Source organism: Columba livia, chromosome 20, assembly GCF_036013475.1.
Source record: "Columba livia isolate bColLiv1 breed racing homer chromosome 20, bColLiv1.pat.W.v2, whole genome shotgun sequence".
In the NCBI taxonomy this organism is placed as follows: domain Eukaryota; kingdom Metazoa; phylum Chordata; class Aves; order Columbiformes; family Columbidae; genus Columba; species Columba livia.
Window position 1 is genome coordinate 5,205,016 of NC_088621.1, and position 27,764 is coordinate 5,232,779.

Here is a 27,764-nt window from a genome sequence, read left to right on the forward strand (position 1 = left end):
ACCCCTGAGGAGCTGCAGAAGCTGGAGAGTGGTGAATTGTGCTTGAGCTTTAATTCATAAATAATGCACGTAGACAGAAAATCTTGCAAGGCTTTGTGAGCTCCCCGCTAGTCTTTGAGGTGTAACTTAGAATAGAGGCAAGGTGGAAAGAAATGAAGGGTATTTATAACCACCAAAGCATTTTTTTAATTGGCTGATTGATGCTTATGTTCACCACTGGGGTACGAGGAGTTTGCTGCGGCTGCTTAATGTACTGAAGACCTGCAAGCCGAGGAGTGAAATTCCTGCAGTTCCTATGGAAATCAAGCAAAAAAATGCATGGACGGGGGTAGTTTCCAAAATCATCATCACTTAGGTTGATGCAAATCCCCATCACCTTACATAAAATCCTGAGCTGCTCTTCCGCAGGGATGCGTTTCAAATTAAAATTGCCGGGTGAATCTAAGCATCATTCACACACAGGGTTGGGCCCTCACATTCATAGCGTTAGATCAGCCTTAAAGCTTATTTAACATCAGAAAATAGTGCAAAATTTCTAGGAGCAAACAGCTCTGGAAGCTGTGGTGGAAATAACTTACCTAGGTCGGGGATCAGTCCTCAAGCGCACCCAGCAACAGGGGAACAAAAGGGCTTTAAAAGTGACAAAACTACTCATGTTTTTCCTTGTTTAATACAGGAGGGTGTTGAGGTTTTTCTCTTATAGCAAGACAGATCATACAGTAAAAAAAACTATTATTAAATGCTCTGGAGCCAAGCACCAGTGGGTATGTCAGTAATATCCTGGTGCTCAACACATCTGGGTGCTCCCTGAGCTCTCCCGAGCCTTGGGGACCCATTTTGCTGCTGCAGTGGCACTTCTGGTGACAGTTTTGTGGCTTGCTGGCTGAGCTGAAACCTCAGACACACACCTCCGCAGTCATTTAGCAAGATCTATACTTATCCCTTTACAAGGTCTCATTTAACCGGTATGTGGGCAGAAAGATGTTAATGTGATGTGATTCTCTCTACCAGCAATTTTTTGGCAATACTGGGAAAGAAACCAATGAAGTAGTATATTTATTATTAAAAAGAATTGATGTTCATATGTTGGCAGCTACTTCTCTGTCGTATGTGCTGCTGCATCACCTTTTTGGAAGCAGCCTCAGTGAGTGAGGTCTAGTGAGGCTGGGGCCAGGGCAAGGTCTTGGGATCAAGGTCTTCACACCTGAACTCAAAAGAAACCCCAAAACACTCTAAATTACTCTTGTTTTGCTGTCTGGGAGCCCAAAGCTGATATGCTGTCAAATAAAGCACACGGTATCCTCGTGAGTAAGTGATAACCATTTAGTAGCATGGCTAAAATAAGCATTCAGGGGTTGATCTATGTTTTATCCAGCGTGGAAATCCCCTGCAAGTAGCAATGCTGTCACCACCTTTGTGCAACTTCTTGTGGGACTTCTAGTGTGGCTTTAATTCAACAAAGGGGGAATGGGGATAACTTCAGGGCAGCTCTTTTTTTAAGCTGCATTCAATATTGCTTCACATTTGTTTTTTACTTCCCTTGGAGCGTGCATACAATTTCTGCCAGCAAGCAAAAGAGAATTTCTCACTAGGGCTCTATCCTTCTCCCCTTGAGAGGGATTTAGCTGATACCTACTGAAACGGATTGATTATCTTGCACAAATAGCCTTTTCACCCTGAAGACGTGTGGTTTCTATCAGAGGCAGAGGAAACCTCCCGAATCAGCGGGTCGGAGCAGCCTGTGTTTGTGCTGGGCTGTTCTGCCGCAGCCTCCGCTCAATCTGTCCCTCGGGAAACAAACCAACCAACCCCACACACGATTTAATAAAACTAGTTCTGCGGGTATTCTGAAGCATCTCACGGAAAGGAGGATGATATTAGGTTAACAAACAGCTGAAAAAACTTTTATCCCTGCCATAAAGTTTGCCACAGCGTGGCCCCAAATCTCTGTAGGAAGATCTTACCATGAAACAAATCCCTCCGGGCTTTAGGGGAGGATCAGTTACACCCACTTGGTTTCATCCTCACATTATGAGGATATTCCATAGAGGAAGACACAGATTTTGTATTTTCTCAGCTGGAAACAGTATATGGTTTTGACCAATATAATGATAGGATTGTGTATACAACCATGCACTAAACCCCGATAACGCCTTGGCAGGGTGCTGGTTTATATAGGCTTGTGCTGAACGGAAAGCTATTTTGCATTTAGTGTGAATCAGATCTGAAAGCGTTCACGTGAACAAGAATATTGATGTTCAGATCAAATAGAATTAAAAGAAAGGGATTTCTTCTGGGTTTAAATTAATGACATTTCTCTAAAGCACTGCACAAATCAGGACGTGAGATGCTGATGTGTCATGTAATAAAGTGTAAACGGGCTATTGAGCCTCTTCCTTGGAGAGCAAAGGAATAGCTCAAGAAAATGAAGCACAGGCAGCCTCACAGAGTGAAAAACTACAGTATGAAATGTATACGATACCACTGGTGAGAAAACTATTTACGAAAACGTCGTCAAAAAATCATTGAACATAGTGAGTCATCAGAAATAAAGTCTTGAGATGAAAGACGTGTCCTGAAATACTGGTACTATCAAAGGCAAGTATTAAATAGCTTTTTCAGAGTCCCTACTGCTTCAAATGCTGATAGTCTGGAATAGATAGTTTGGAAATGGAGGGAAGGAATAGAAACATGCATGTACTCTGTTAGTAATAACACTGACAGAAGGTTTAAGCTCCCTCAGCCTTAAAGGAGGAACAGGGTCAAGAAAATATAACTATTTAGCTTAAATGAGGAATGTGACTGAGTTGTGTATGATAATATATTATTATATGTATGATGTATAGATGCATAAAACAGAGAAGATGAGACTAGACTGCTCTTTATCTTGCTCTTAAAGCTCAGGGACACCCACTGATGCTGAAAAATGAAACTCCCAGGGGATAAAAGGCAGGAGTTGTGGAGCAGAGCTCGGCTTAACCTCCTGGCTCAAGCCACGGGATGTCACTGAGATCAAGGGCTTTGTGGGAGGTCCAAAGCGGACACCACATTGCTTGGCTGATAACATCAAAAGTCATGGTAGGGTTGAGGAAAAAAAATAATTAAAAAAAAAAAAGAAGAATTTTTAAAAAGGCGCCTGGGTTTATGTCCTGGAACATAAGTGTAGAAATTCTATAATACAGGACATTTTTGCTTCATTGCCAGGAGTCTGGACAAGACGGGATGGTTTGATCCTGGGTGAGCAGCCTATTGCTGAATGGCCGTGGGACCCAGAGAGACATAAAGCAGTATAAAAATACACATCCATGTGCCTGCGTCTGTGTGTTTTGCAGCTGCACCTTATTTAAACTGGGGAGAGACATTGCGGTCCCAGAGCAAAAATGCTTCTACTTATGCCAGTGGCAAGGAAAGGGCTGTATTTCCCAAGTTAAAAAACAAACAACCTTTTTTTGTGATGCTGCCTGGTTGAATTCCTTTCCTTTGTTTTCTTTAGAAAAACCTCAACACTCAGCAAAACATGAAAGATAAATCCAAAAACTAATGTAGACAGAGCCCAGCTCAGAACCAGAGCTGCCAAATTCTCCAAAATGTGAAGCCATGGGACCACCACAGCTCATACTCACATTTAACTTCATTCTTAAGCTTTATTCCGCAGCACGTTTGTACTGTTGTGATTATTCATTAGCTGGTTTAGCTCGTTATTTACTACCACAGAATGGTTTAGAGGTTTATTAACAGCATAGTTTAAAGCCTCTATTGTCCACCGCCTTTACAAATAACTAGCTTGGAAATATTTCACTCCTCTCCTTAGAGAGATTCAAGTGAAAGAGGATTTTTTTAAAATATATGTAACTTTAAAGACCCTTTAGAGCATATCAAGGAACACATAAGAAATCCCTAAATCTTTACTGTTAAAAGGGAAAGTACAGTGGGAATTAGTTATTTTGGGCTCTTGTTCCAGGAGCCTTCCCAGTTTCGCTGAGGTTTGCAGTTTTCAAGTCAGAAAGGCTCAACATCCCCAGTGTTAATGTCCTTCCCCACTATCAAAATCCAAGCGAGTGCCACCTGGTTTTTGGGGGTTTCAGGAGGGCAGATTTCTCAGCCTGGAGCTCATCAGCTAGGGGCTTTGCTCCTCATTTTGGCCCTGATGTTTGACATGAAATTTAACCTTATTATGGCCATTTATAAAATAATTGTGGCTGCTGGGAATGCTTTGTGGGAATGACATCACCCAAGAGCCCTACACAGGATCTCCTATTGCCATTGCAAGACCAAGCACTGGGCTGTTTCTCGGATCCAGCACAGCGTTTTTTAAAGCGCCTTGTTAAGGTAATACCTGGAGGGAATGTTCAATTTCATTTTATTTTCTTTTTCTTGTTGGTCGCTGCGTGTGATGCTCACTGCAATCCCTCCTCTGCGTGCCCCAGCGCACGGGCCGCTCCAGGAATAGCGCTCTGTTTACACGCCTTTCCAAATCCCACTGTATTTTCTTTGGCTCCACACCAAGCTCCACAGGCCTGTTCCTCCCCTGTTCCAGGCACAAAGTGTGGGGAGGTGCATGGGGTATTTGATGGGAAGGGTCATTTCTGTGCACCCCAGAACATCCCCCCGACATGGGTCTCGTGGCTTTGACCACAGTATGATAGTGGAAGGACTGATGGCATCAGAAAGAGCTCGCTCAATAAATCCTTCCCATCATGATAAGATCAAGTCAAGCATCTTCAATTTACATTTCTTTACTAAATTACTCCATGCCTGTATAACATCTCCATGGACACATATTAAATTCTAAAAACTCATGAGACAAAGAAGGAAAAAGTGATTTTGTTGTTGTTGACCCTTTCCACCAGCCTCAGTTCCTTCATCTCAACCGGTTTGCTAAAGAGCCATCCACTAGAGAGCACTGTCGCCCAGCCCTTGGTGCCTAAATACAGAACGTCACCCCAGAGCAGGAGCGGGACCTTGTAGATGGATTCCCACCTTGCAGGGGATGGGACACTGTCCAGTCCCTGGTGTGGTGAAGGGATAAGATGTCACCATGTCATCAGGTGTCCTATTCACGGCTCTTCTGCTGGGTATGGCACGTGGGCCCAGTGACCTGAGAGCTGATGGTGGCTTTGGACAGATGCTCAGACTTTGAAGACCCAGATCCGGCTCTAAACGCATTCTAACATTCAAAACAACGCACACATGGAGGAAGGAATCTGGTATTTTGGGTGCAGTGTCTCTTTGGGGAGAAACAGCACAGAAAAAGAGAACAGAGAGCAGAATAAACAGAGAATAGTCTGTTTAGGGCTGGGAGGATTAATTTTTTTATCATCTCCCAAAACGCTCCTAAGTCCAGCCCAGAGCATCTGTCTGAGGAAGTGAAATAAAGGACAGAATTTTTCTTTCCATTAAACATTTTGGCAATGTGATATTTAATCCTTTTCTAAGGCTAATGTGCCTCGATCTTGTGCGAGCACAGAGCAGAAGGGAAACCAAGGGGACAGAAGGTCAGGCAGCTCGGGCAAAAACTGCTGGCAAGGACTGTCGGGCTGCGGGAAGTGTGAAGAATGTGCTGATTTTGGAAACCAAAAAGAAAAATATCTGCATACAAGAAGGAACCAGACACATTGACCAAGTTATTGAAATAAATTTAAAAGGAAAAATTAGAAAAATGCAGTCTCTTTTGGTTTTCGGTCCAAACCGCATAAACTCGACCTGCTCACTTTGGCCAAGTGGAAATCACAGATCCATTCTCCGGGAACTCAAGGAAAAGTCCATCCAAGTCCAACAGCTGCTGGAGAAGCGGCTGCACTCGATGGATATTTGGTGACCTACAGCCACTGATGGGCCCCGACGATGGTCACCCCCTAAAGAAGGTCCAGTGGTAAGGTTAAACCAAATAAAACGCCTGTGATAGATCAGAATAACACCCATTTCTTCCACAACCACGCTCCAGCAGCAAACTGCTCTTCCCCACAGCTTTCAACATCCTACAGCTGTGAGATTGCTGTGTCATAATTTCACGGCATCTCTGTGGTATTTAGTAAAAGGACCCAATTAAACCTTTAAAAGCAACAAGCTTCTTGGAAAATGAAGCACTGTTATGCAAAGAAGCAACTTGATAAATATCTCCAGTCGGGATAATTAAGCAGAAGAACTGCTCTCGTTTGCATGCCGCACAGCCAGCTCCTCGTCACGGGCCAGGGCCGAGGAGGCTGGATTCAAATATATAGTCAGAACAGAGCGACCATTGTGACCTCAGCTTTCATCTGATGAGGAATAACAGGATACAACCTGATCCACTACCAATTCCCTGCTCGCGTCTTCAAAAGAAAAAGGGATGTTTTTTGTAACTTTAACATATTCTGTCCCAATGAGAAGATTTAATAGTACCTCTGTCCTCTATTCATATGTACAATAAAAAGTTGCTCACTGGAGCAGGGAGTTGAACCTGCTTTGTTTGCATCCTGTAGGTTCCTTTTCCTGCTGGGCACAGTTTCTCGCACAGCTTTGCTGCCACCTCACAAAGTTATTTCATTTTAACAGACCCTTTCCATGAGCCTGGGGTCAGCAGAAAGCAGCTACCATTTCTAGGGCTACAAAACCAAACAAAAAAGGCAATGACGAGTATCTTTAACCACCCAAAGAAAACCCCCTTTTCCCCCCAGCACTTCATTGCTTTTGGCAGATTATTTCCCTGCTGAAACTGGGGATTTCAGCATTCATCTCCCCCCAAAAAGTTGAAAACTGTGCTAATATCAGAGGCGAAGCTGGCTGCCAAGACTGCCTTTTCAGCTGGGTATAACAGAAAAGACATTTGATATGTTGCTCTTTACAGCAAAACATCAGTGCTGCCCAGCTCCCCGAGTCCCTACGGCACCGCAAATTCTGCCGGACAAGCAGGAAAACCACAAGAACCTTCCCTGAATTGTCCCTGAATGGCTCTGTAACCTACTTGCTTTGCTGACAAAAGACAGGCCCTGTTATCAGCTGTATCAATAAAACCACAAACCATTCAGCTTTCCAAATGCAAACATTTTACCCTTTTTTCTGTACCCATCATTGATGAGGTGTCGTGTCTCTGTGCTCCGAGCTGGCTACTAGAGAAGGAATGATGTTGGAAAGATCAGCCCAACAACAAACCTTCCCAAGGTCAGTAATTTGCCATATTATGTGAACACACACACACACATATATATATTTTTTCCCAAGTTTCCAGCTCACTATCTTTGGGATGAGCCACAATTTAGCCCTCAGCAGCCAGCATGATGCAATAGCTGATTGAAATGAGGTAGACAGGAGAGGACACACTACAGATGGGCATTTCTTTTAGCCAAGATGCTGCCAAGGAATAATCCTCATCCCCGGCTGCAAGGTGAGAAGTGACCTTCACGAGGTACTGAGCACGCAGGGAGGCTGGCACACGAGGATGGCTTCCTCCCAAAAAACACCCCGGCTCCATGGTTTGGTGCTAACCCTGGACAAGGGGAGGGTGAAACACCTGGAAGTACATATTGCCACCCCAGGCTACATGTTTCTAGACAAAAGAAATCAATCTTGGGCTGAATAGCCCATTCCTCAGGGACCCACGTGTGTCAAAACACAGGCTGCCGTGTATGGCAAGATCTGCAAAAGCCCAAGCTAAGTATTGAACATGGGCAGGGTCTGCACTCTCTTTTCTTGGAGGTGCCAAACAGCCCCTTTTGAAATGCAAAAGACCCTTCTGTACTTTCCTGAGCACTGTCAGGATGCTCAGCTTTTCACCATTTTTTCCCCAGCCCATCACCCAAGGGACAATGCCACCTCTAATGATGAAGTGTCAACCTGTAAGGGGACGAGTCGAGTTTGTGTCTGGGTCACCCTTGGGCTGAGCTCCCAGGGGATGGATGGAAAGGCCTGGTTGTGAGCAACTGGAAAACCAGGGCTGTGAGAAGCTGGGCTCGAGATGCAGGAGACAGTGCCAGAAAAGCTCCAGCCGTGCTGGCAGCCAGCGCGCTCGCATGGTTCATCGCTGCGACCTGCACCCTGCGGCTCACAGCTCCTCCTGCGCGGCTCGCAGCCTTCTCCGCTCTGACCCTCCCATCTGAGCTCTCCCACTCCTTCCAGCCCCACAGCAATGCACAAGATAAAAGAAACAACCCAAATCCAGCCCAAATACACCTTGGTGACTCCTTGAAACACTCACTGCCCAGTTGCCACCAGCCAAAACCATCATACTGAAAACCTCAGTCCAGCCTTTTGCCTCCCTATGGCAGCAAGAAGCAGTGGCACCTCAGTGCTCTTATCACTGTCCTCCTTCACATCGCTATTTTAAAGCATCGTTTTCATTTAAAGAAAGCAGCAGCAGGTGTGGGAGGTGTAAACTCACCCCGATAGCGAGTGGGATCCCCAAGTCCAAGTGATGGATGAGCTCACTAAACACCTTCACTTACCACTGCTAACGATGTGCAATGTGAAAGGGCTCGAAAAAAAATTTGAAAGCCTCTATCAAAGCTTCATCATAAAGGTTCATTCTCCTAATTGGGAAATATAGCCAGGGGTGACAGCCACACTGGGGCTGGCTGTTAATTAGACGGGCATCACTGCTTTGGGCAGTGACGCTTTCCTTGCACGGTGGCAGGAGCAGCAGCCAGGGCCTGGGCAAGGGAGCAAATTGCCCCTTGCTGTCTAAAAAGGGACTAAGGCAGCGGCTGTTTTAGATATGACAAATAATCCTGGGGTGTTTGGAGGACTTCCAAGGCAGGGAGGAAGTGTGTGCGTGTGTGGATTAATTATTTCACCAGCCAATTCCCTCATTTAATAACAATTTCTACTAGTTGATTCCCCACTCTGCAGCCCAAGTTGTGAGGATAGATTTAAATAATCGCCACCATGTGCCAAAACTAAATCTAATTTCCACTCCCTCCAGAAGCAGAGGAAGTAAAGGAGCAATTATTAAAAAAAACCCTCACACTTTTCACAGTCAAAAGCCTTTTCTAATCAGGCACGAGACTAAAAAATATACTTAGGGGACCACAAGCACGTAAATGCAAGACGACAGGATGGATGTTCCCTCCAAGGGGATGAAAACTGCTGGGTTATTCCTTAGTCCAGTTGCAGGAGGGGAGAGGACGGAGGAGCAGGAGGATGGCTCGAAATGGAGATTTGGAGTCACAGGTAATGCCTGGGAAAGGTACACCATGGTTTGGATTAATTATTTTAAATTCTGGAGCAACCCAGCAGAGTTGTGGAGGGTAACGAAGAGGGTAAGGGCTCATTTTACCAAGTGAGTCAATGGAAAACCTTAAGCCCCTTCCAGTGCGACAGTTTGCCCTGTAGCATGCACCTGGGTGGCATTTCACCAGGCATGCATTATTTACCGTTTAGCTCCAATAGCTCATGAAGTAGGTCTTTGCTAACACTGACTTCTTCCGACTGAACGAGGTGTGATGGGGCTGGCACGGCAGCTCAGCCGGCACGTGGGAAGGAACTGCAGCCTCAATGTCATTAGGTAGTTGAGAGGCATCCAACAGTTGTGAGGCCTTATCAAACAGCCCATCACAGCCCCCCTGATGCACTCTTCAGTGTTGCAAGTTTCCAAACGTTTGTGCCAAAGTGTAGAAAATACCCTGGTTTTATGTATGTTGGCTGAATGCTGCGTGCACCAGACCAAACCAAAGACGAGCATCTCCCAAAGGAGCTGCTGGAGGTGATACCTGCGCGCCAGGTATCCTCAGCACCGCATCATGCAAGTGTCACCCACGGGTGTACCTGGCATTTACTCCACAGGATCCGTCTGATACAGGGGGTTAACACCACAGCTCATCCCACTATTTCTCTCATTACCGGGGTAATTCATTAATAAGGCTCAGCAAAGTGCTTTATCAGTCTGAGACCAATGCATTAGAAGAAAGGCCAAGCAGGAAGACAAACTGAGATGAGCAGGTTGCTGAATGCGCCGCGAGCCGGCTGATGCTCATGGTGCGGCAGCCCCAGGACAGACAGGACAAAGCCTCAAGCTGCAAAATCACTCAGAACAACTTTGACAGCAGCCAAGGGAGAGGATTTTTTTTTGTTTTGCTCATCCTCTCCTTGTTTTCCATTCTTCCTCCCAAAATCTTAGCTCCCTTCTGACTTCTTCTGTGTCACTCCAGGTCTTCCCATCACATTAAGTCATCCTGCTATTACAGGAGGATTACTCCATCCCCATGGTTAACCCCCACTGTTCCCAGTGCTCACACAGGGACACCCCTTTGCATCAAGCGGATCTGCAGGACCTGCTGCCCAGGGACTCCCTCCTGCATGGCCAACAGCTGGCACGAGGGACAACCAGACACCAGGCTCTTTCAGTGGTCATTTAATATTACCAGAAGAAAGTCTGGTCTGCCTCGGCCAGGCTGGGATTTGAATGCTGAATCACAGCAATATGCAGAGATTAAATTCTAATTTCCAGCCCTCTTGATACAATCACAAAAATAGGATAAGCTTGGAGATGGATTCTCTTGTGCTCTTAAGGCAATTAACAGAAATAACATAGCAAATAACCACAATATTTCTAATACTGCAGGATATACACAGGCAAAAGCTCCGCTCCGCCCCAGCAGAGCTCTTATTAACAACCGCCACGCACAGGCAGACAGCAGTTGGTATTTAGTGCCTGCCCTGGGAAATGAATCGCTTTCCGCCTGCATCCAGACTGCAGTCGTCTCGGAGACAAACAGGACTGCGTGTCACAGCCGCGGCCACCGCACAGGCAGCCAGAGGTGGCTGTAGCTTTGCACCAACACACCTGGGCCAGGACAAGGGCTGCCTGTCCCACCCGGGGGGGTGATGCATCTTTTTGGGTCATCAGCAAATCGCAGCCACCGCAGCAGGTGTTTAACTTTGGAGATGGACGTCAGCACAAGGATTTATAGACTCAGTGACTGTACAGGTGCAATAAGGCTGCAGACCTCGGTCATTGTGATAGGACCCAGCAAAGGTCAGAGAAGATCCACCATGGTCAGGAGCATCTCTGTCCCTCAACCACCTCCTCCTGGGAGATGCAGGGCCCCACCTGTAAGCCAAGGCCAAGCAACCCACTGATGAAGCCTGACATCCTCATTTCCCAACCCCAGCCAGCCTGAAGAAACACCAAGAACCAGAGTTTTGTTTTTCTCCATTCCAAACACACGCACAAAGTCTCAGGCGACGCAGGGAAGAACAAAGAGGTTTGGAAATTGCCCGCTTTCCACTGCAAAAGCTGAGTGACCCCAAAATCACCACAACAGGCAATATACTGGTCTGGTTTTGGCAGTATTTGCTGCATGTGCCAGAAAGCACTTTGCTGCTCTGTCCCTTGTGATCTCTGGGACAGCCATGTAGCACTGGGCAAAATAAAGTCTCATTGGCACAGACAGAAGCGATCGCCCACTCTCAGGTCCCAAATGTCTCCAGTTCCCAAATTCTCTGCTCTCCTGCAGCAGCTACCAGCCTGATGTGCACACACACACATCCATGGGATTCTAATGAAGAGCAGAGACTGCACAATTCTTGCTCCAGCCTCCTCCCCCCAACAGCGAATTTGTGTTGGATGCTCTGAAGAGACCATTTGTTGCAGGAGCTACAACTTCTCCTATCGCTCGCCCACGAGCTGCCGGCAGCATTGGAGGATTTACATCCACAAACATTCACTCTCTTTCTGTTCTCAAAAGCAAGGGCATATTATTCATGCACTGGGTTTCCCTCCTGTGAAAACTCCTTTTTTTTTTTTGCTTCACAAGAGCTTTGTAGAGAAATGCAAGCAAGTATGAAAAATCAGCACCCGGCATTCCTCCAGGACAGAAATGTTTTGTGCCTGGGATGAAATTAGGAGTGGGATGTTAAAAGGTCATTCCTACCAACAAAAGAAGGCTGCTTAACCTCTGTGAGTCCATCACTAAATCAAAACACCCTTCTCTTCTCTTTTAACAGGTCTCCATATGTGCCTGCTGAGCACAATGGAGAACATCCAAACCATGGGTTAAAAACTTCCACAGCCCAATGGAGCCTCCTGACTTGCCAAAAGCTGCCCCAGACGATTCATTTGCACTTTCAGCTGGGTATTTCCAAGGTAATTTCTAAGGTGACTTCACATCAGAGGGTCTTAAGAGAGCAAAGGGAACTTCAGGCTGACTCCCCGGTGTAAAGGAGGATACCCAAAGAGGCACCAAATATCCTCCCTGACTTGTTGCTTTGTCAGAAATTGCTGCAAAACATCCCACAGGGCTGAACCCGTGCTCAGTTCCTGCAGGGATGCAGAAAGCAAGAGCCAATGGTCACTGCATTTTCAGCCCTGCTTAGGGTGGGAAAATCAAAGAAAACACACATAAGGTTCTGTGGTGCTTTCTCACACACAGCCCTGTAATTTACACATATTACATGGAGAAGTACCTATTATGCAGGGGCTTTTAACCTGCAGTGTGATTCCCACCGAGGCAGTAATTTCCCTGCAGAAATGTACAGCAACAGAGAAAAAAATACCTCTTTGCTGCCTTCACCCTATTCATACCACTCCTCACAGACAGAAAATGACAGCTACTGTCGGACACTTTTATGATTAAATATATCTTCCATCTCAGAGAATTACAACCTGTTCAATACAACTTTCCTAACCTGTCCGGAGAGAAAAATGATGGCTTTTGAGACGCAAAACTGTTTAAGACGAAGAAAAATCAACGCTGCCCAAGTGGTGAACCACAAGCCAAAGTGTGTGGGGCTGCCAGGCCCCCTTCAGTGAGGGATTAGGGGCTCACCCATCACACTGGCAATGATGTATCAAGGTTATGCATGAGCGGAGCATCCACACAGGTGCATGGTTCAGTCCCTTGGGTGGCTTAAGAAAACAACAAAATAGAAAATCAGGCTTAAACTTTAAGAGGGTGAAGAAGATGAGTACCCTAATATTCGGGTCCCTGTGCATGGAGGCAACACTGGCAGAAAATAAAGGTAACATGCTGGCCATGACTCTCCAGAGATGGGAGAGACACAGCAAAGCCACTGAGGTTGTTTCCCTGGGGAGACACCTCCTCCCTCCCCACAAAGTGCACAAGCCTGTGCTCCAAAGCAATTACGGGTGCGTGGAGCTTTGATTACCAAGTTCTGCCTTTGCGATGCTGAAGGCAAGCGCTTGGCAGCAGGAGGAGTGGAGACAATTCCAGGATCTAATTCAACACTTGCTAGTTAAACGCCGGACTTTAATCATGTCCCCAGGCAGAGCCAGAGACGTACAAATTACTTTAGCAGGCTGGTTTCATCCTCCTGCTATTGGATACCCTACCAGGCAAAACGCCGACTTTCAGCCTGGATGTTTAATGTAAATATATGTGATTCAGAGAGAGGCACGGAGAGGGAGACAGCAAGTGAGGGACAGACAGATTTACAACATGCCAAAAAAATAAGGTTATTTGGCACAAGTTTGGGTGCTCCGCTGCCAGGCAGAATGGGGCAACCAACACTGCGAGCTTCTCCCTCAATTTGGCTCTTTCTGTGCACACACACAGTGTGATGCCTGGGGTGAGATAGAAACAAAGTGCTGGCCTCCCCCTCTGCCTACGCGGCAGCTGCCTGGCCATAGCATGGCCGACCAAAAAAATCAGCTCCTGTCCTCTCTGTGGGCTGTCCCCCTGCTCCTCCTCTGGCTGCTCTGCTTCTGATTATCACCTGTAACAAACACAGCAGTTGCGGACTCAATAAAAGTAATTTTCCCCTTATAATTGTTTCACCGCATTTCCGAGGAGACCAGTTACACCTATGTGGCTTTGCTCAGCGCTCGATCGAGCTGTGCCCATGTGCTGGACTCTCACCACACCGGTGAGACCTCAGCAGAGGAACCAGGGGGTCCCAGGATGGGCTGGTCCAGGAGGGACTGATCCACTCCACTGCTTGTGGCTATGTGCCAAGACACCTGCTGGAAATGCCAGTGGGCGTCCCCAAGAAGGGATGCTATCCCACTAAAAATCTAATGTGTGCATCTAAGGAAGTGACAATACAATGACACTGAGAGGTCACCACCCCTTCACTAGCCCTGAGCAAGAAGAAACGTCCCACTAGTGTCTGAGACCCCTTTGACCCCACAACTGGGGAAACCTTTTAACTAAAATCAGCACAGCACTAACGCAGCCGATGCGATTGCATATCAGCCTCCATTTCCCACTAATGCACTCCTGATGGTTGTGATTAATTAAACTCCAACTCCTTCCCAAACCCTTCTAACATGTCTAACCCAGCTGCAGGGGACAAGGGACTGTGGAACATCATGAGACGGGCTCAGCCATGAGCCCAGAGAAATGATGCCTCTTATTGAAGCCACGGTGCAAATTATGATGCGTGTGTTTCTGCTCGTTTTGAGTCAGTGCGCTAATGAGCGTGTCTCCAGTAGACGGGTCCCAGGAGCACAATGCATCACAAAGATACAGATTTCTAAATAACAATGTATTTTTGAGTAACTCCACAGCTCTGGTCCAGGAGTTCTCCACGACCGGCTCCACCAACCCGTACCATTGTGCTGTGATCTGAATTATCAGCAGGAAACAAGGGACAGAGCCAAAACACTCATTACAAGGTCAAGAATTGTCATGCAGGTTTCCATATCCAAAACATGGTGTTACATGCCTCCCATGGATGGATCCTCGAGGCAAGTCACAACACCAAAATATCCCTTTCTGACCCCAAAGTATGGTGGCACACAAATAAATCAGTGGGTCCTCAAGCACAAGACAAGATACTCTCTCCCTTCTCTATATATTCTCTATATTAAGGCATTTAGACCTTAGCAAAGGGTCGGTTTCAACTCACAGCCACCTCCTAAATGAGCATCTAAACCAGAAACCCAGGCAAATCCTGCCATACAAACCCCGGCTGGGGCAGAGCCGGCAGCCAGCACCACATGTGCGTAGCTCTGGGGTCTTTGCTGTGTGGTCGGGGCTCGTTTACGACTGAAACCTCATCCCCGCTACTAAAACTGTGAAAAACCTCAGCTAATTCCCAGCTATTCCAAGGCAAGGCAAGCGTTACGGCAGACTCGTAAGATAAAGCCTCGCAAATCTCTGGCACGCGGATGCGCTCACACAACCGCTCCGAGCTGATAATTAAGGACAGGGATTGGTAATTAAAGACAGGGTGGAACGAAGCGCTGCTTTAAATTTTTTCATTTTCAATAATTTCTTGTCTTTTGGGCTGTAAAGAGCTCCCGATTGCCGTATCAGCGTAACTTTAATAACACCCTGATGAGATGATGAGAGGTGTGCATTTCCTATTCTAATTAAGGAAAAAAAACATGAGGGTAACTGAGCTCCCGGGTCATTATCTGACTCCACGTGCCGAGCCCAGCCAGTGGGGTACAGCCTCACAGCATGCAGCTGCACCACACCGCCTCCATTTCTGCCATTTTATGAGAAAGACCGAATTTTAATCATCAATACACCTTAAAAATGCTGAACAGACAGTATGGTTACCACTGATAATGAAACAGAGATGTTCCTCTGTGTTTGCGTCTCTAAGGGACAAGAGGGTGCAAGCGATGCTGAGCCAGATCTCCAGGAGATGTGGTCCTCCTCCTCTTTGGCCACACAGCTCTTTATTCCATTGTGCCTGTTTTCCTCATGTCTGTTTTCCTCCTCTCTTCTCTTTTCAGACTACGTTTTTCCACGGGATTAGTCTCCGCTATGGCAACAAATAGCACCTACTACAACAGGAACCAAAACTCTCTCAGGACCACAAGCCAGCACCTGGATACAAATCCTGACTCTGTCAGATTGTGGTTTCTTTTGCATTTCTCATTCCCTTAAACAAAAATAATAAATCAAATATGTAATGCATCACAGCATGGAAAAAGGAGCCTTTTCCCTTTCCATCAGCCTCATCCACAGGTCTTCCAGCTCTGTGGATCCAGGATGTCAGTGGGCAGGATGCTTTGCTGAGGACCCAGGCAAGGAGAGGACGGAGGTCATTTCTTATGAATATAACACTCTCTATTTTTAATCAAACAGTTCCTTTTGTACAAACACACTGCAGGCCACAGGGTGCATGGTGACACATGCCTGTACATTCATTACCAGCTAATTATGATATCTTGGAGCAGTTTGTCTCCTGCTCTCCAATATCCAGCATGGGGATGTTTGGAGGATGGATGGTTCGGGTTTTCCAGCCCACTCCCCCTCCCTGGGCATAACTGTGCTGCTCTCCTCTGCAACTGGGATACAACAGGGAACAGGAAAAGGTAAATGATAAAAATGCCTGTGGGTGAACATGAAGCAACCTGATAGCACAACTGTGCATGAGGGAAACACCGGTGAGGTTGGCGACTACTGCAGATTGTGGAGGTTGTTGCAAGCTGAGAAGGTTTTAACCTCCCGGTTCCCTGGCTCACGGTTTTAAGCATTTTCTTTCATTGCTCTGGATTTGTTCCTCCTGCCGCTGCATGTGTGCAACAGGCAGCTCCCACCAGCACCCACATTTGCACACCACGGCCAAAAGCATAGTGGAAAACCCTCCTTCCCAAGCCTGCGCATGTCCCCAAGGATGTGAGGACCAGGGAAGGGACAGTGGCACCTAGGGGTGACGGTGGCTTTTGAAAGCTGACTCACCAGGACTGCGGTTTCCTCTTCATGATGCCCTGGCGTCTCCACTGCGAGTGGGGGCTGAGGTGGTAGGTGAGCTGCCGGCAAAGCTTCTCCATGGCCCCGAGAGAGTCCCCCTCCTGCCGAGACAAGGGAAGGACAGCAGGTGAGGTGTCTGCGGTGTTGCCATCACACCCGCGGGATGCTCCGACCCATCCGTTACCATCCAAACTGCTTTACAAAGCAGCAAACACTGAGACGCTTTGTGAGCTGATGGAGATCTCGGGAACAGTGCTCGTCAGCAACTCTCAAAATATATGTTTGGGTTTTTTTTTTTTTAAACAAAAAGCTTCAAGGAAAACAGGGATTTTGGTGGAGTCTTCTCAATTCTGATGAAAAATTCCATGTGAAACGATAGTGGCTTGGAAAACTATAACTCTGAAAGCTTCTAAGAATTTGGTTCTATAAATTTTGGTTCCTAAAAATAAAACAAAGTTGGACTGTTTGATCATGTTTCATTTCAAGACCTTTATATACTAAAGCATGATATGGCATCCAATAATGTAAATCTTGCTCTCTGAAAGGTCACAAGCAAAGATTAACCTGACCTAAAGAATAATAATGACTAAAAAAAAATAAAGATGTCACAATTTGAGGCATATGCCTGGTTTTATGAAATTGCTGCATCATGAAACACCTTAGAGAAGACACAGAAAGGGAATAGGAAGCCCTAAAATAAGGAATCAGCCTGGGCTCAGCTCACCACCGCTCTTCACTCACAACGATTGTTCGGGATTTCGCTGTATGCTGCCATGAGCTGGGCAGGGAAGATGCTGCCTCTTCTCTGCCTGGACACCCAATTAATTACTGTTGCCTTCACGTTCTCCTTTGGAGCCCGAGCGCCCCGGCAGAGCTGCGAGATGCATGTTTCATGCAGCCTAATTTATGCACTGTATTCTCCAGCCTCACCTCCAAGCCAACAGAGCGGGACTGGCCTTATAAAGACATAATAAATATTGAATTAACCAAGGAGCAACAGGGATTTTGACAAATTGCTTCTGGGTGTGCAGGGAAACAATTACACCAGGTTTTCTCAAGCAAAAAAAAACAACAACAAAACCAGGACAGAAAAGGCATATCAGATGGCTGGAGTAGATATATCAGTGCAGGACTTGTGTAGTTTTTTTCAGGGTTTTTTTTGCAGTCAGGAGGTGCACGTGTGGCAAGGCAGACTTACCTCAACCTGCAGAAACTCAAACCCACAGCACTGGGTTTTGGTAAACAGTATGTGCCCTTTTCATACAAGGGACAATAAGCAAGCACAAGACATACACAACGAGAGCTGGCATTTTTGCTAAGCTTATTGTCTTATCACCAGAACAAAATTGCAGCAGTGATCATACCTGAAATAACACACAGGGATGAATCTTTAGCAAAGGCATCGCCAGTGATAGGAAAACCTGGCCCCTTACAGCCTCAGGCGTTCATGGTACATGTTCACGGGAGTGTGCATTTGTTACTCTGGTTTCCAGCCTCTGAGAGGAAAACTGCAGAGCGTCTCAGGGTTAGGGAGACAGGACAGAGCACACAGAGTTCAGCTTTCCCAGCTGACGATGCTGCCAGGAAAAAGCCTGTTCCATAGAGCTGGGACACGCCACGAGTCAGTTGATAAGATGCTGGTGACGAGCCCTCAGCTGAGCAATATCCCTGCAGATCCATCAGCTACACATCTGGAAACATCTGTGAGTTTGCAAAAGCTCTCAGTGCCTTGATTTTACACATGCCTGTACAACCCCTACATTAACAGGGAGAGAAACCTGTGCCATGCACACAGCAAAACTGCTTTGAGCAGCACCCGAATGGGGGGCGAAGCCTCTCTACAAGGAGTGAGAAAGCTGTACAGCACCCTTTCTCCTTTTAGTTTATCTTGGCTGCTCAGCTGGAAAGCTTTGAGGAGAAGATGTGCCTCACAGAGCACGTTTTTACAGTACCATGGCTCTCAGCAAGACTCATGGAGCCCACAAAGAGCAAGCCCAGGTGGTGCAAGCATCAACTCAGATAAGCAGACTTTGGGCAACATCTTGGCTCCTACTTGATCACGTCCCCTCCAAGCTGGCAGAGACCCAGCACAGTTCCTGGGCATCAGACACAATGCTGAGTGTGGGATGGAGGAGGGATGAGGGGAAAGCTGGGAGAGGAGGCTCTTCCCTGCAAAGGGCCCCTTTCCTGGTTGTTCCTCCTCCGTCTTCGCCTGCATCCAGCCCTCTGGAGAAGGAGAGGGCTGCTTGCTGCTGGGAGGAGCCTGGAGATTCATGAGACTTTAATCCCTTAACAGATTTCAGCTGGGAGAGGGATTAACGGAGTACTTCCCATCTGCGCTCCGCAACCAGCCCCATGCCAACGAGATCTCGTTCAACTGGAAAACAAAGGGCAGAGGCACAAGCCAAGCCCCGTCTCTCCCCACGGTGCAGGGGGTGTCCCAGGCACGTGCTGGGGACCACCAGGCTCCTGCCCCTGGCTCTAGCCCTGAAAGAAGAGCTCTGGATGAAGGGATGGAGCAACAGTGCAAGGAACAGGAATCAGTTAAACCCTAGGGATAAATGAGAGCAGGTAAAGGGCAGGAGCCAGGTTCAATCCCATTGTGTCCTGCCAAACTTGCCCTGGTTTCTGTAGGGCAACTTGTTTTATCCAAACTGATGGTCTCACCTGCAGCATAGGCAAGAAACTGTTTAGCTTCTATCAGCACCCCACAACAGATCCCATCGGTGAGGTATCACCCAGCATCTGCACACCACGTTCAACCACAAATGAGCCATCCTTGGACGAGTTTCTTGCCGCTCTGCCAGCGGAGGGAGGGGGGGTAATTGGAAGCAGAGGGATGACACCATGGGAAAGCAAACATGGGATGAACGGGACCGTGTTTTCACTGGGGATAAATAACCACGGCGTCACTGCCTGCCCTCCTTGCATCACCGTGTGGCAAGGGCTCCTAGGCGGTGCGAGGAGGTGAGGTTTGTATTTCACAAGCCGAATTTCAGGGCTGCACCAAAACAAGCATTTGGAGAGCTCAGGGGAGGACACAGAGCATACGAATGCCTTGTGATAAAGATGTTATTGCAAATTAATTTGTTTTCATTAAGAAATGAATCACCCGCTCCTCCCCCAGCAGTAGAATCCCTGGTGGTGTGCAGAGCCCTGGGGGGGTTGCACCAGGGCCAAACATCGTGTAAAATAGGCCAACTTTAATGATTAAAGAACCCCGGTAAAGAATTCCTACTGCAGCACAGCAGGGGATTGACCTAAATTAGAACAATTAGCCATTGTCTCAGGTCAGAGGCAGCAGCAGGTTTTTGCTCACATTACTACATAGTCCTATGTTTCTGTCACTTGCAATCAGTCTCCAGGGAAAAAAGAAGGTGCTGTACTGCAAATCTTAACATGCAAAAAGTCCCAAATTTGCTCTCCAGAACCACAAATTTGAATCAATTAATTTTTTCCCCCTTTTCTGTTTCTTTTAAAAACTTTTCACACTCGCACCATTCCCTTCTGGATGCTGAAGGATTTGCAGTCACTGTTTTGGTGCACAAACCAGCTCTGTCCGTGCACAAACCAGTGCAGTCACAGGCCAGGGAAACTGCGCTCATCCTGGGAGCACCATTTCCTGCTAATGAAATATTTAGTGTGGAGACCCCTCAGCCAAGATGTTTGCTTTCCATACAGTTCAGTGGACGATGACCCTTAAAACATGACCTATTTCATACCCAGAAAATACAGAGAATGAGAGATTTCCTTCCAAATTCTCCTCCTTGTTTTATTTCTCTTGGGTGATTAGCTAGGACAATAGGATAATAGAGTTATTACACAGGAAAATAAAGACATAAAATAGCAAGAGATGCTCTAGGAAGCCCTAGGACAGATCATCCTCAATGGTTTTGACACGCATCAGATGGGTTATTACAAATTAGTAGGAAGCGAAGGAGAGCAAATCACCTGTAACCCACAGATAGACTTTGGGTTTGGAAAGGATGACAACAAAATGAAGAGGAAATGTTATCTCAGCACTATGAAATGTTGCCATGTGCAAAGATTTCACAAGACCAGCAGATCCCTAACATGTTCCAAAGCTGATGGGCCATAGGGACCTCAAGATACCTATTAGGAAGACACAGGGGACACATCTCAGGCAAGTGAAAACCACGTCCACCAGTGCAGGGCGGCTGAACCCAACCCAGGTCAATGCAACAGCCATGAAAAGCTCTGCCCACCCACAACCTGCGTCCCAAAAGGGCTTTCCCCGGCTGCCGGCACCAGAAAGACATCCTGCTCCCCACGCTGGGGCCCCAGGGTTTAATAGAAACCGAATTTACGATGCCTTCCCTTTTGATGTAGTCATGCGGAGCTGAAGTCATCTAATGGCTTTCTGGTTTTCTCTTTCCTTTCTTCTTTTTTTTTTCCTTCCCTCCCCACCCTTGCTTTCAAAGCATGGGGCTCAATTGCAGCCTATTGTTGAGTGCAGACATCTGCACTGCAGCCAGCCCCAGTAACCCACCACCAGACTTTTCCTTTTGAAGCCCTAATGGAGCTCCAACAAGCTCCAACCAGGAGCTGAGGAGGTAGAAAAGACTTTAAATCCACTGACAGAGCCTGACAGGACCTGACAGAGCTCAACAAAGCCCAACAGGGCTTGACACGGCCTGACAGGGATCAACAGGGTCCAACAGAGCCTGCCAGGGTTTGACAGGGTCCAACAGAGCCTGACAGGGCCCAAAACATATGCCAACTCTGGAATACAATCTAGAACTTTCAAGTGAGCTAGAACCCAAATCTAGACCTTTCAAGTGACCTACAACCTAATCTAGAACATGCTATGGAACCCTCGGGTGAGTTAGAACCTTATCTAGACACACGCCCACTCCCACTAAACCAAACAGCTCCAGAATTCATACCCGCTCTCAAAATGACTGCACCAACACCACTCCAGCTCTGCAACCAACCAACCCCCAAAACTTCTTGTCTTCATTGGCACAGTCTCCCATGCCCAGATTGTTGCCTTGCTTTAGAGGACAGAGGGGTTTTTTTTCAGCAAATGGGTTTCTGACATTTTTGTCAGCAGAGCTGGCTGCGACAGCCGAGGGGAGTGTGTGTTCTACTGCAATATCTTCTTTGATTTTGAATTTTATTTCATTTAACTTCATTTTTTAAGGTACTTGTTTTGGCTACACATCTATCTCACTGAAACTGTCCTGAGGTCTCCAACTTTTAACCATTTTCAGCCATTCACAACATTTTCAGACAGTTTTTGTGGCTATTGTTAGTGTTAGGCTTTATAGTACTGGCCTTTCTTAGAAATGTTGGGATACGACTTAGCTTGGCACTTGCTCAGTGGCCCTGCTACCTTTCCTCACAAGCCGGCAGAAGACCAAGTCTGTAATGATAGCTGACATTGCACTCTTACATAGGACTGGTTTAAGGCTTTATTCTATTGCATATAGAGCTACTATTTTCATTTTGGATCTAGGATGGGCATTCAATTTAAAAGTGCAGCTGCTTTCAATTACACTCTAATGTTCTGTATCAAGATAGCTTTCATTTTGCACGGCATCGCTCAGTTGCTCTGCCCCCTTCCCTGCTGGTTCTGCAGTCAGAGCTTCTAAGCACTTGGGAATTACATAGCGATGGAAATTAACGCATTATTCATTTGCCACCTCTTATCCTTTGGTACTAAAACCCTAGCTTCGTAGAATCATTTGTGTCAGTGGTGAGCAACGAGCATAGCAGCCACTACAGAGCAACCGCGGGAGATTTAAATGCAGTGAACCAACGTGCACAGCAGCGGCTACAGGAAGGGCATCCCTGGAGGTGTTTAAAAGCCGCTTAGACGAGGTTCTTAGGGACATAGTTTAGTGCTAGAGTTAGGTTAGGTTGTGGTTGGACTCGATCATCCTGAGGGTCTCTTCCAACTGAAATGATTCTATGATTCTAGCAGATGGCAGATACTCTGTGCCAGGGCAGACAGCAGCAAGCATGGCAAAATTAACATTTGCTAGAGTACTGGCCAAGAGCAGCATAAAACTTAATGAGGGATAAAGTCAGCAACTGGTGCAAACCATAAGTGGCCTCAGCCTGGGGACTTGGGAGCAGGAGGTGACTGCAGGGATAACCAGGCTCTTGGCTGAGGACAATTGCCTGACCCATCGCTCCTCACCATGCACATTACAGGTAGTCTCCAGAAAGTCCCATAACACCTTGGCCCAAAAGGAGCAACTGGCTTTGATCAAATTAACCAAGTACTCACCCATTAAGCATGTCACATGCGTTAACTTAATGGTTCAAAAAACCTTCTCCCTCAGTCAGTCCAAACCACTAGGGCACGAGATGGCCACATCTTGCCACCACAGGCTGGTTGAAGAGATGGGAGTGAATGTTAATCGTGTTAAGATGACCAGCAAGGGACTGAGCACCAGCAAGATTAATTCTTCTCAGAAAAGGATTCACTGCTCTTCGACTCCTACAAAGACCAGTCAGGCCAGTCCAGAGCTGGACTAGACACCACAAAGCCACTGCCAAACCTGGGAAACCCATGGCTGAGGACATCTACACTGGGCATCCTTACAAAGTGCTGAGGCCTCACCTAGGACAACTACAGACTACCAAGGACCTCAGCAATTAAACCCTGACTTGAACCAGCCTAAATTAGGAGGTAGTGAGGCTGCAGCAGTAGCAGAACATTTTAAGAATAAATTTGTAGAAACAAAGAAAATAAATGGAAACCAGTTTTGTAACTTAGATAGCACTGTAAGAAGCGCTCATCATCCGCTTTGACAAAAGGCCAAAGTGCGATGCATTAGATTCAGTGTTGACACACCAAAATGAAAAGTAACGTACAATGGGGCTTATCAAGAGAGCCAGAAATACAAGATGAATGGGATCGCAGCAACTCAGGAAGTTATTCAAAAGGATCCTGGAGTAATATTACACTTGGACTTCAGAGAAGCAATTAAAGAAGGCAATAAAATTCGAGGTGATAGATGGCCCTGCAGGGAGCATGTAAGATAAAGGGAAATTGCAAAAAAGAATATAAAAATCTTTTGTGAGAGCTACTGGAGGATACCCAGCTCAGCTTCCGCAGCAGAGGACAAATGAACAGCAGTCAAAGCAATGTGAGGAACAGCTGGAGATCTGTGTGCTGCTTTGTACCCATCAGCAGCATTGCCCTGCGCTGCCCAGTGCCACTGACTGCATCCTCAGCTGAGATGTGCACAGCAAAACTGTGACTGCGGAGGAGGCTTTTGAGCATCATCGCTCCAACATGTGGCTCCTGATACACACAGCAAGTTCCTCAGCTGAACAAATTGGACCCACTTCAGTGCTATAAACAAAGTGACTAATGGGAAGGCCATTGAGATGGCAGTGTTCATTCCTGGAAGGGTCACTGGACCACTGGACTTTTAATGACAAATGCATCTGTATCCTTCTGATAGATGCAGGGAGTTATCATCAGACAAAGCAAGCAGCTAAAAATCCACAAGAGCCATTCATTACCCTGGCAATATCTCAGCAAACAACCACCCTATGAGTTAATCATTGTAGCTGGTGTAGAACAGCAAAGACAGAAAAACACCCAAGGTGCTGTGCTGACTGGGCTGCAAATGAGAAGAGAGGTCGGAGGTTCCAACCTCTAACGTCTCCTGAAGTCAGTGTATTCAGTGGATGATGGTACTTGCCATCTTCCTATATGCACAGACAGAGAGGATTGATTTCGGAGCTTTGGGGGACACACACCCCCTTGGCAGCTCCTCCCCAGGGGGGCTCAGCTGCTCCCCATCACTCACTGCCACTATCCAAATGTGGCTTGCAGGCAAAGCTCCTCTTTGTTTTAGCAAACAGCACCATCCATCCTCTACAGACCTCATGTCTCTACTTACCCGTGTAGCCCCAGGCTGCAGCAAGCGCTGTGTCTCCAGGGGGGCTCCTGTTTGCTTTTTAGGCTCTCAGCCCCTGCTCAGGGGCGATGCACACAGGATGGAGATGGATGCTGAAGAGTGATGGGCACACAGAGCTTTGCATGGTGTCCATGATACCTCACACCACCCTGCCTTGAGCAAACGTGGCTCTTCAGCCAGACCCCACTCTGCAGGAGCTGCCTTTTCTCAGGGGCAACCCCCTGGGGAACCGCCGGTTGGAGCCCAGCACCTGCCTTTGCTGCTAAATGCAGGAACTGCTCGCCCTTCTTTGTACCCCTCTCAACCCAGGGTTAAAGTGGATTATTTGGTTATTTATGTCCCAGATGTAGGACAGCGCATAGAGATTTTCCCAGCCCAACAAGCCTCCTGCAGAGCCTGTGTCTCAGCTGCACCGCACCGGATCCCACGGGAAGCAAACCCCAGCCTAGTGCGTAATTTCTGTTGGAAGAGAACAGGAGCGTCCCCAGGATACCACTGCAAATGTTTATGTCATTCCGTGGGGGCTCTCAGCCCCTCACCACAACCCCTGGGAGTCTCGTGATGTGCCCGAGAGCCTGGGAAGGGGCGGCAGTGACCCCCTTGCATCAGTCCCAATCGCTTCCCACTGTTGGAGCGCATAGAAATGTGAATCCCAGTGCAAGGGCACAGCCCTCAAAGCAACGTTTGCCTTCAGCTCATTAACCACTGTGGGGCCCTTGTAGGCACAAGAGAACTGGGCTTTTTTTTTCTTGTTTTAATTGAAAAAAAAAAAATCCCGGTAACGAAGCAGCAACTAATAGCAGTGGCTGTCCTGCAGCCAAGCTCTCCCAGGAATGGCTCGGGAATGCAGCAACACTTGAGGCAGTGGGGTCACTTCACCAAGTGCTCCAAACAGATGCAAAACTATGAATGCAGACGCAAGAGCTATGCAGGGGATTTCCTGGAAAGCTGGAGGGAAAGGAGTAAAAGGAAAGTGACAGAGAAATCAGGAGGATTAGCAAATTACCTAATGATTGCAAAACTCTTTGAGGATGGAAGGGGTGGGATAAAGCTCTTACCCAAATCCCCAAATATCCCAAACTGTGAGTTAATCACTTGCTGGACTTTGGCCAGAAACTACAGTCCTTGCCATCTATGAAGAGCAATCACAGAAGTCCTGCTGGCAGCTTCCCGATGTGCCAGCCCTTGGCTCTTAGCATTTCTTTATTACGTTTTGCCCAATGTAAGAGGAACCTCTTCCTTATTAAAACCCTCCAACTCTCCTTATTAAACTATTCATTTCTGCAAAACCACATCACCAGCAGACCATTTGCTTGCTTAATATTCACAAACCTGTGAGTTAGGCTGGAAATAGATGTCGAAATACCCATCCAAGTGCCCAAGTCCCCCAGCTCTCTGCTCCAGCCATACAGCACAACACGCTTGTCAGTGCTCGAGGTAACTAAACATCGCTCCTGCATGGAGGCAGGGAATCAATACGCTTCCTTCCTTTGCGGTAAGTTATGTTCTGATTAAAAGCTAAATGAGCTGAACTCAACCGTCAATTACCATCAGAAAACATCAATAAAATATGTTGTTACTGTTTAATGAAGTACCTGTTTCTTCATCCATCATTTCTCTCGGGGACACTTATGTGATGTTATTAGGAGAGGCTGTGGGTGAAGATGGGGCAGGACAGATGGTCCTGGATGCTGGGGTGGGAACCTGCCTTTGCATTTGTGTGTGATGATACCCAACTCCTGGCTGCCAGAGCTGTGCCAGAAGAGTCCTTAGAAGATATTTAGATTTAATCAAGGCAACTCCAGCCCTTGCCAGCTCTAGTGAAAGAAGCTCAGCCTCAGTGGTTCACCTTCTTCATCACAGCTTTTCCTAGCAATATTCCCCATCTTCTGATTCTCTGGGAGCAAGGGACAAGATCAGACAAAGTCTGCTTGACCCAAATTGGTTTTGCAGCATGACTTGCATGTGAGCGGCTCTTCAATGTGCTTCTTAAGTGACACTTGTTTGGAGGGGAACAATGCGTTGAATAAGAGACCAGGGACTCAGTTCAGATGCCCTCTACATTAATGCGCTCTCATTACGCTCTATCACATCGACAGGACTGAGCAGCAAATCCTTCCTGTATATTAACAGACTGAGGGTCTACAGCAGAGGCAGGTGAGATCTGGCCTCACCATGACATGGATAAGGAAAGAATATTTTCCAGAAGACAACCTGAAATCCCCATGTGAAAAAAACGTATTTTGCCTTTTACATCAAGGCAGATCTGCTGAGCCCTTCCTTGTGCTGCCACAAGACAAATATTAAACCCTTCTCCAACAGACTTCACCAACACTAGAAGTGAGACTTGCTTGTCATGACCAACAGCAGAGCATCTCCTACGGCTCTTTTTCTTGCCCACCATGAAGGGGAGGCCACCAAGAAGCAAGGTGAGAGGAGCCTCTTCTCTGTCCAGCCATGGAGCAGTAATAGAAGAGTCAAGACCAGAGGCAGTGGGGGTCTACGTCATCTCCTATGGGTGTTTTACTGTAGAGGAGTAGAAATTGAGAAGAGAAACGAGGTGGGGAATGAAAAAAACTGACTCATTGTTAGGAATTGGTAGCTCCTTCCAAAACGCAGCCCCAGACTGTTTCCTTCTCTTTTTGGCATTAAAATACTTGTGCTGACCTGCCCCCTTCTCCCTCCACTTCAGCTTTGGATTCAGATCTGAAGTTCACCTGGGGTACTTGGCAACTGCTGCCTTTTGAGAAAAGACAGAGACACCATGAAATGTCTTTTCCTGCTCCCAGTTCTTTTTTTAATCTTCAGCTCCAGCTCCGACCGGTGTGACGATGCCCATCGCTGACAACCGGTGTCACCCAAGATGCTCCGACTGCTTGGCAGAAGAGGGGAATCTGCACACACGGTGCTTCGCACATCACTCGCCGACTCATGTGGCTCCCGACATTTCGATGCTGTCGCAAAATCCATCTCCAAGCCGACAAAATCCACCCTGTGGCATTTAGGAGGGTTCGCAGATGGTTGCGCAGTGGTTCAGAAAGGTTGTCTTATTATTATGGGAACTGAGCGTGGTGTCAAGATTCTCGGATTAATTTAGATTAATTTTGGATTAATTAATTAATGGATTTTATTTATTTATTTTTAAGGACAGGAATGCTATCCCTGGGTTCCTACACCATGAAGTGTGCGTTAATAAAGGTGGCATCCTGCCACTTCCCTGCTGACGCTGGCGCGGTGTGGTTTTTTTAAGAAGAAAAATAAACACCAGCAGCACAGC

General features: G+C 47.0%; 1 protein-coding gene across 2 annotated transcripts in view; it reads right to left on the minus strand.

Moving 5' to 3' along the window:
* Positions 1-27,764, minus strand: part of LRRC75A (leucine rich repeat containing 75A) — a 78,604-nt gene that overhangs the window by 3,326 nt on the left and 47,514 nt on the right. For both annotated transcript variants that reach the window (XM_065037024.1, XM_065037023.1), the window contains one exon: positions 16,572-16,684. In XM_065037024.1, coding sequence (XP_064893096.1) covers positions 16,572-16,684 — 113 coding nt within the window. The remainder of the gene's footprint in view (positions 1-16,571; positions 16,685-27,764) is intronic.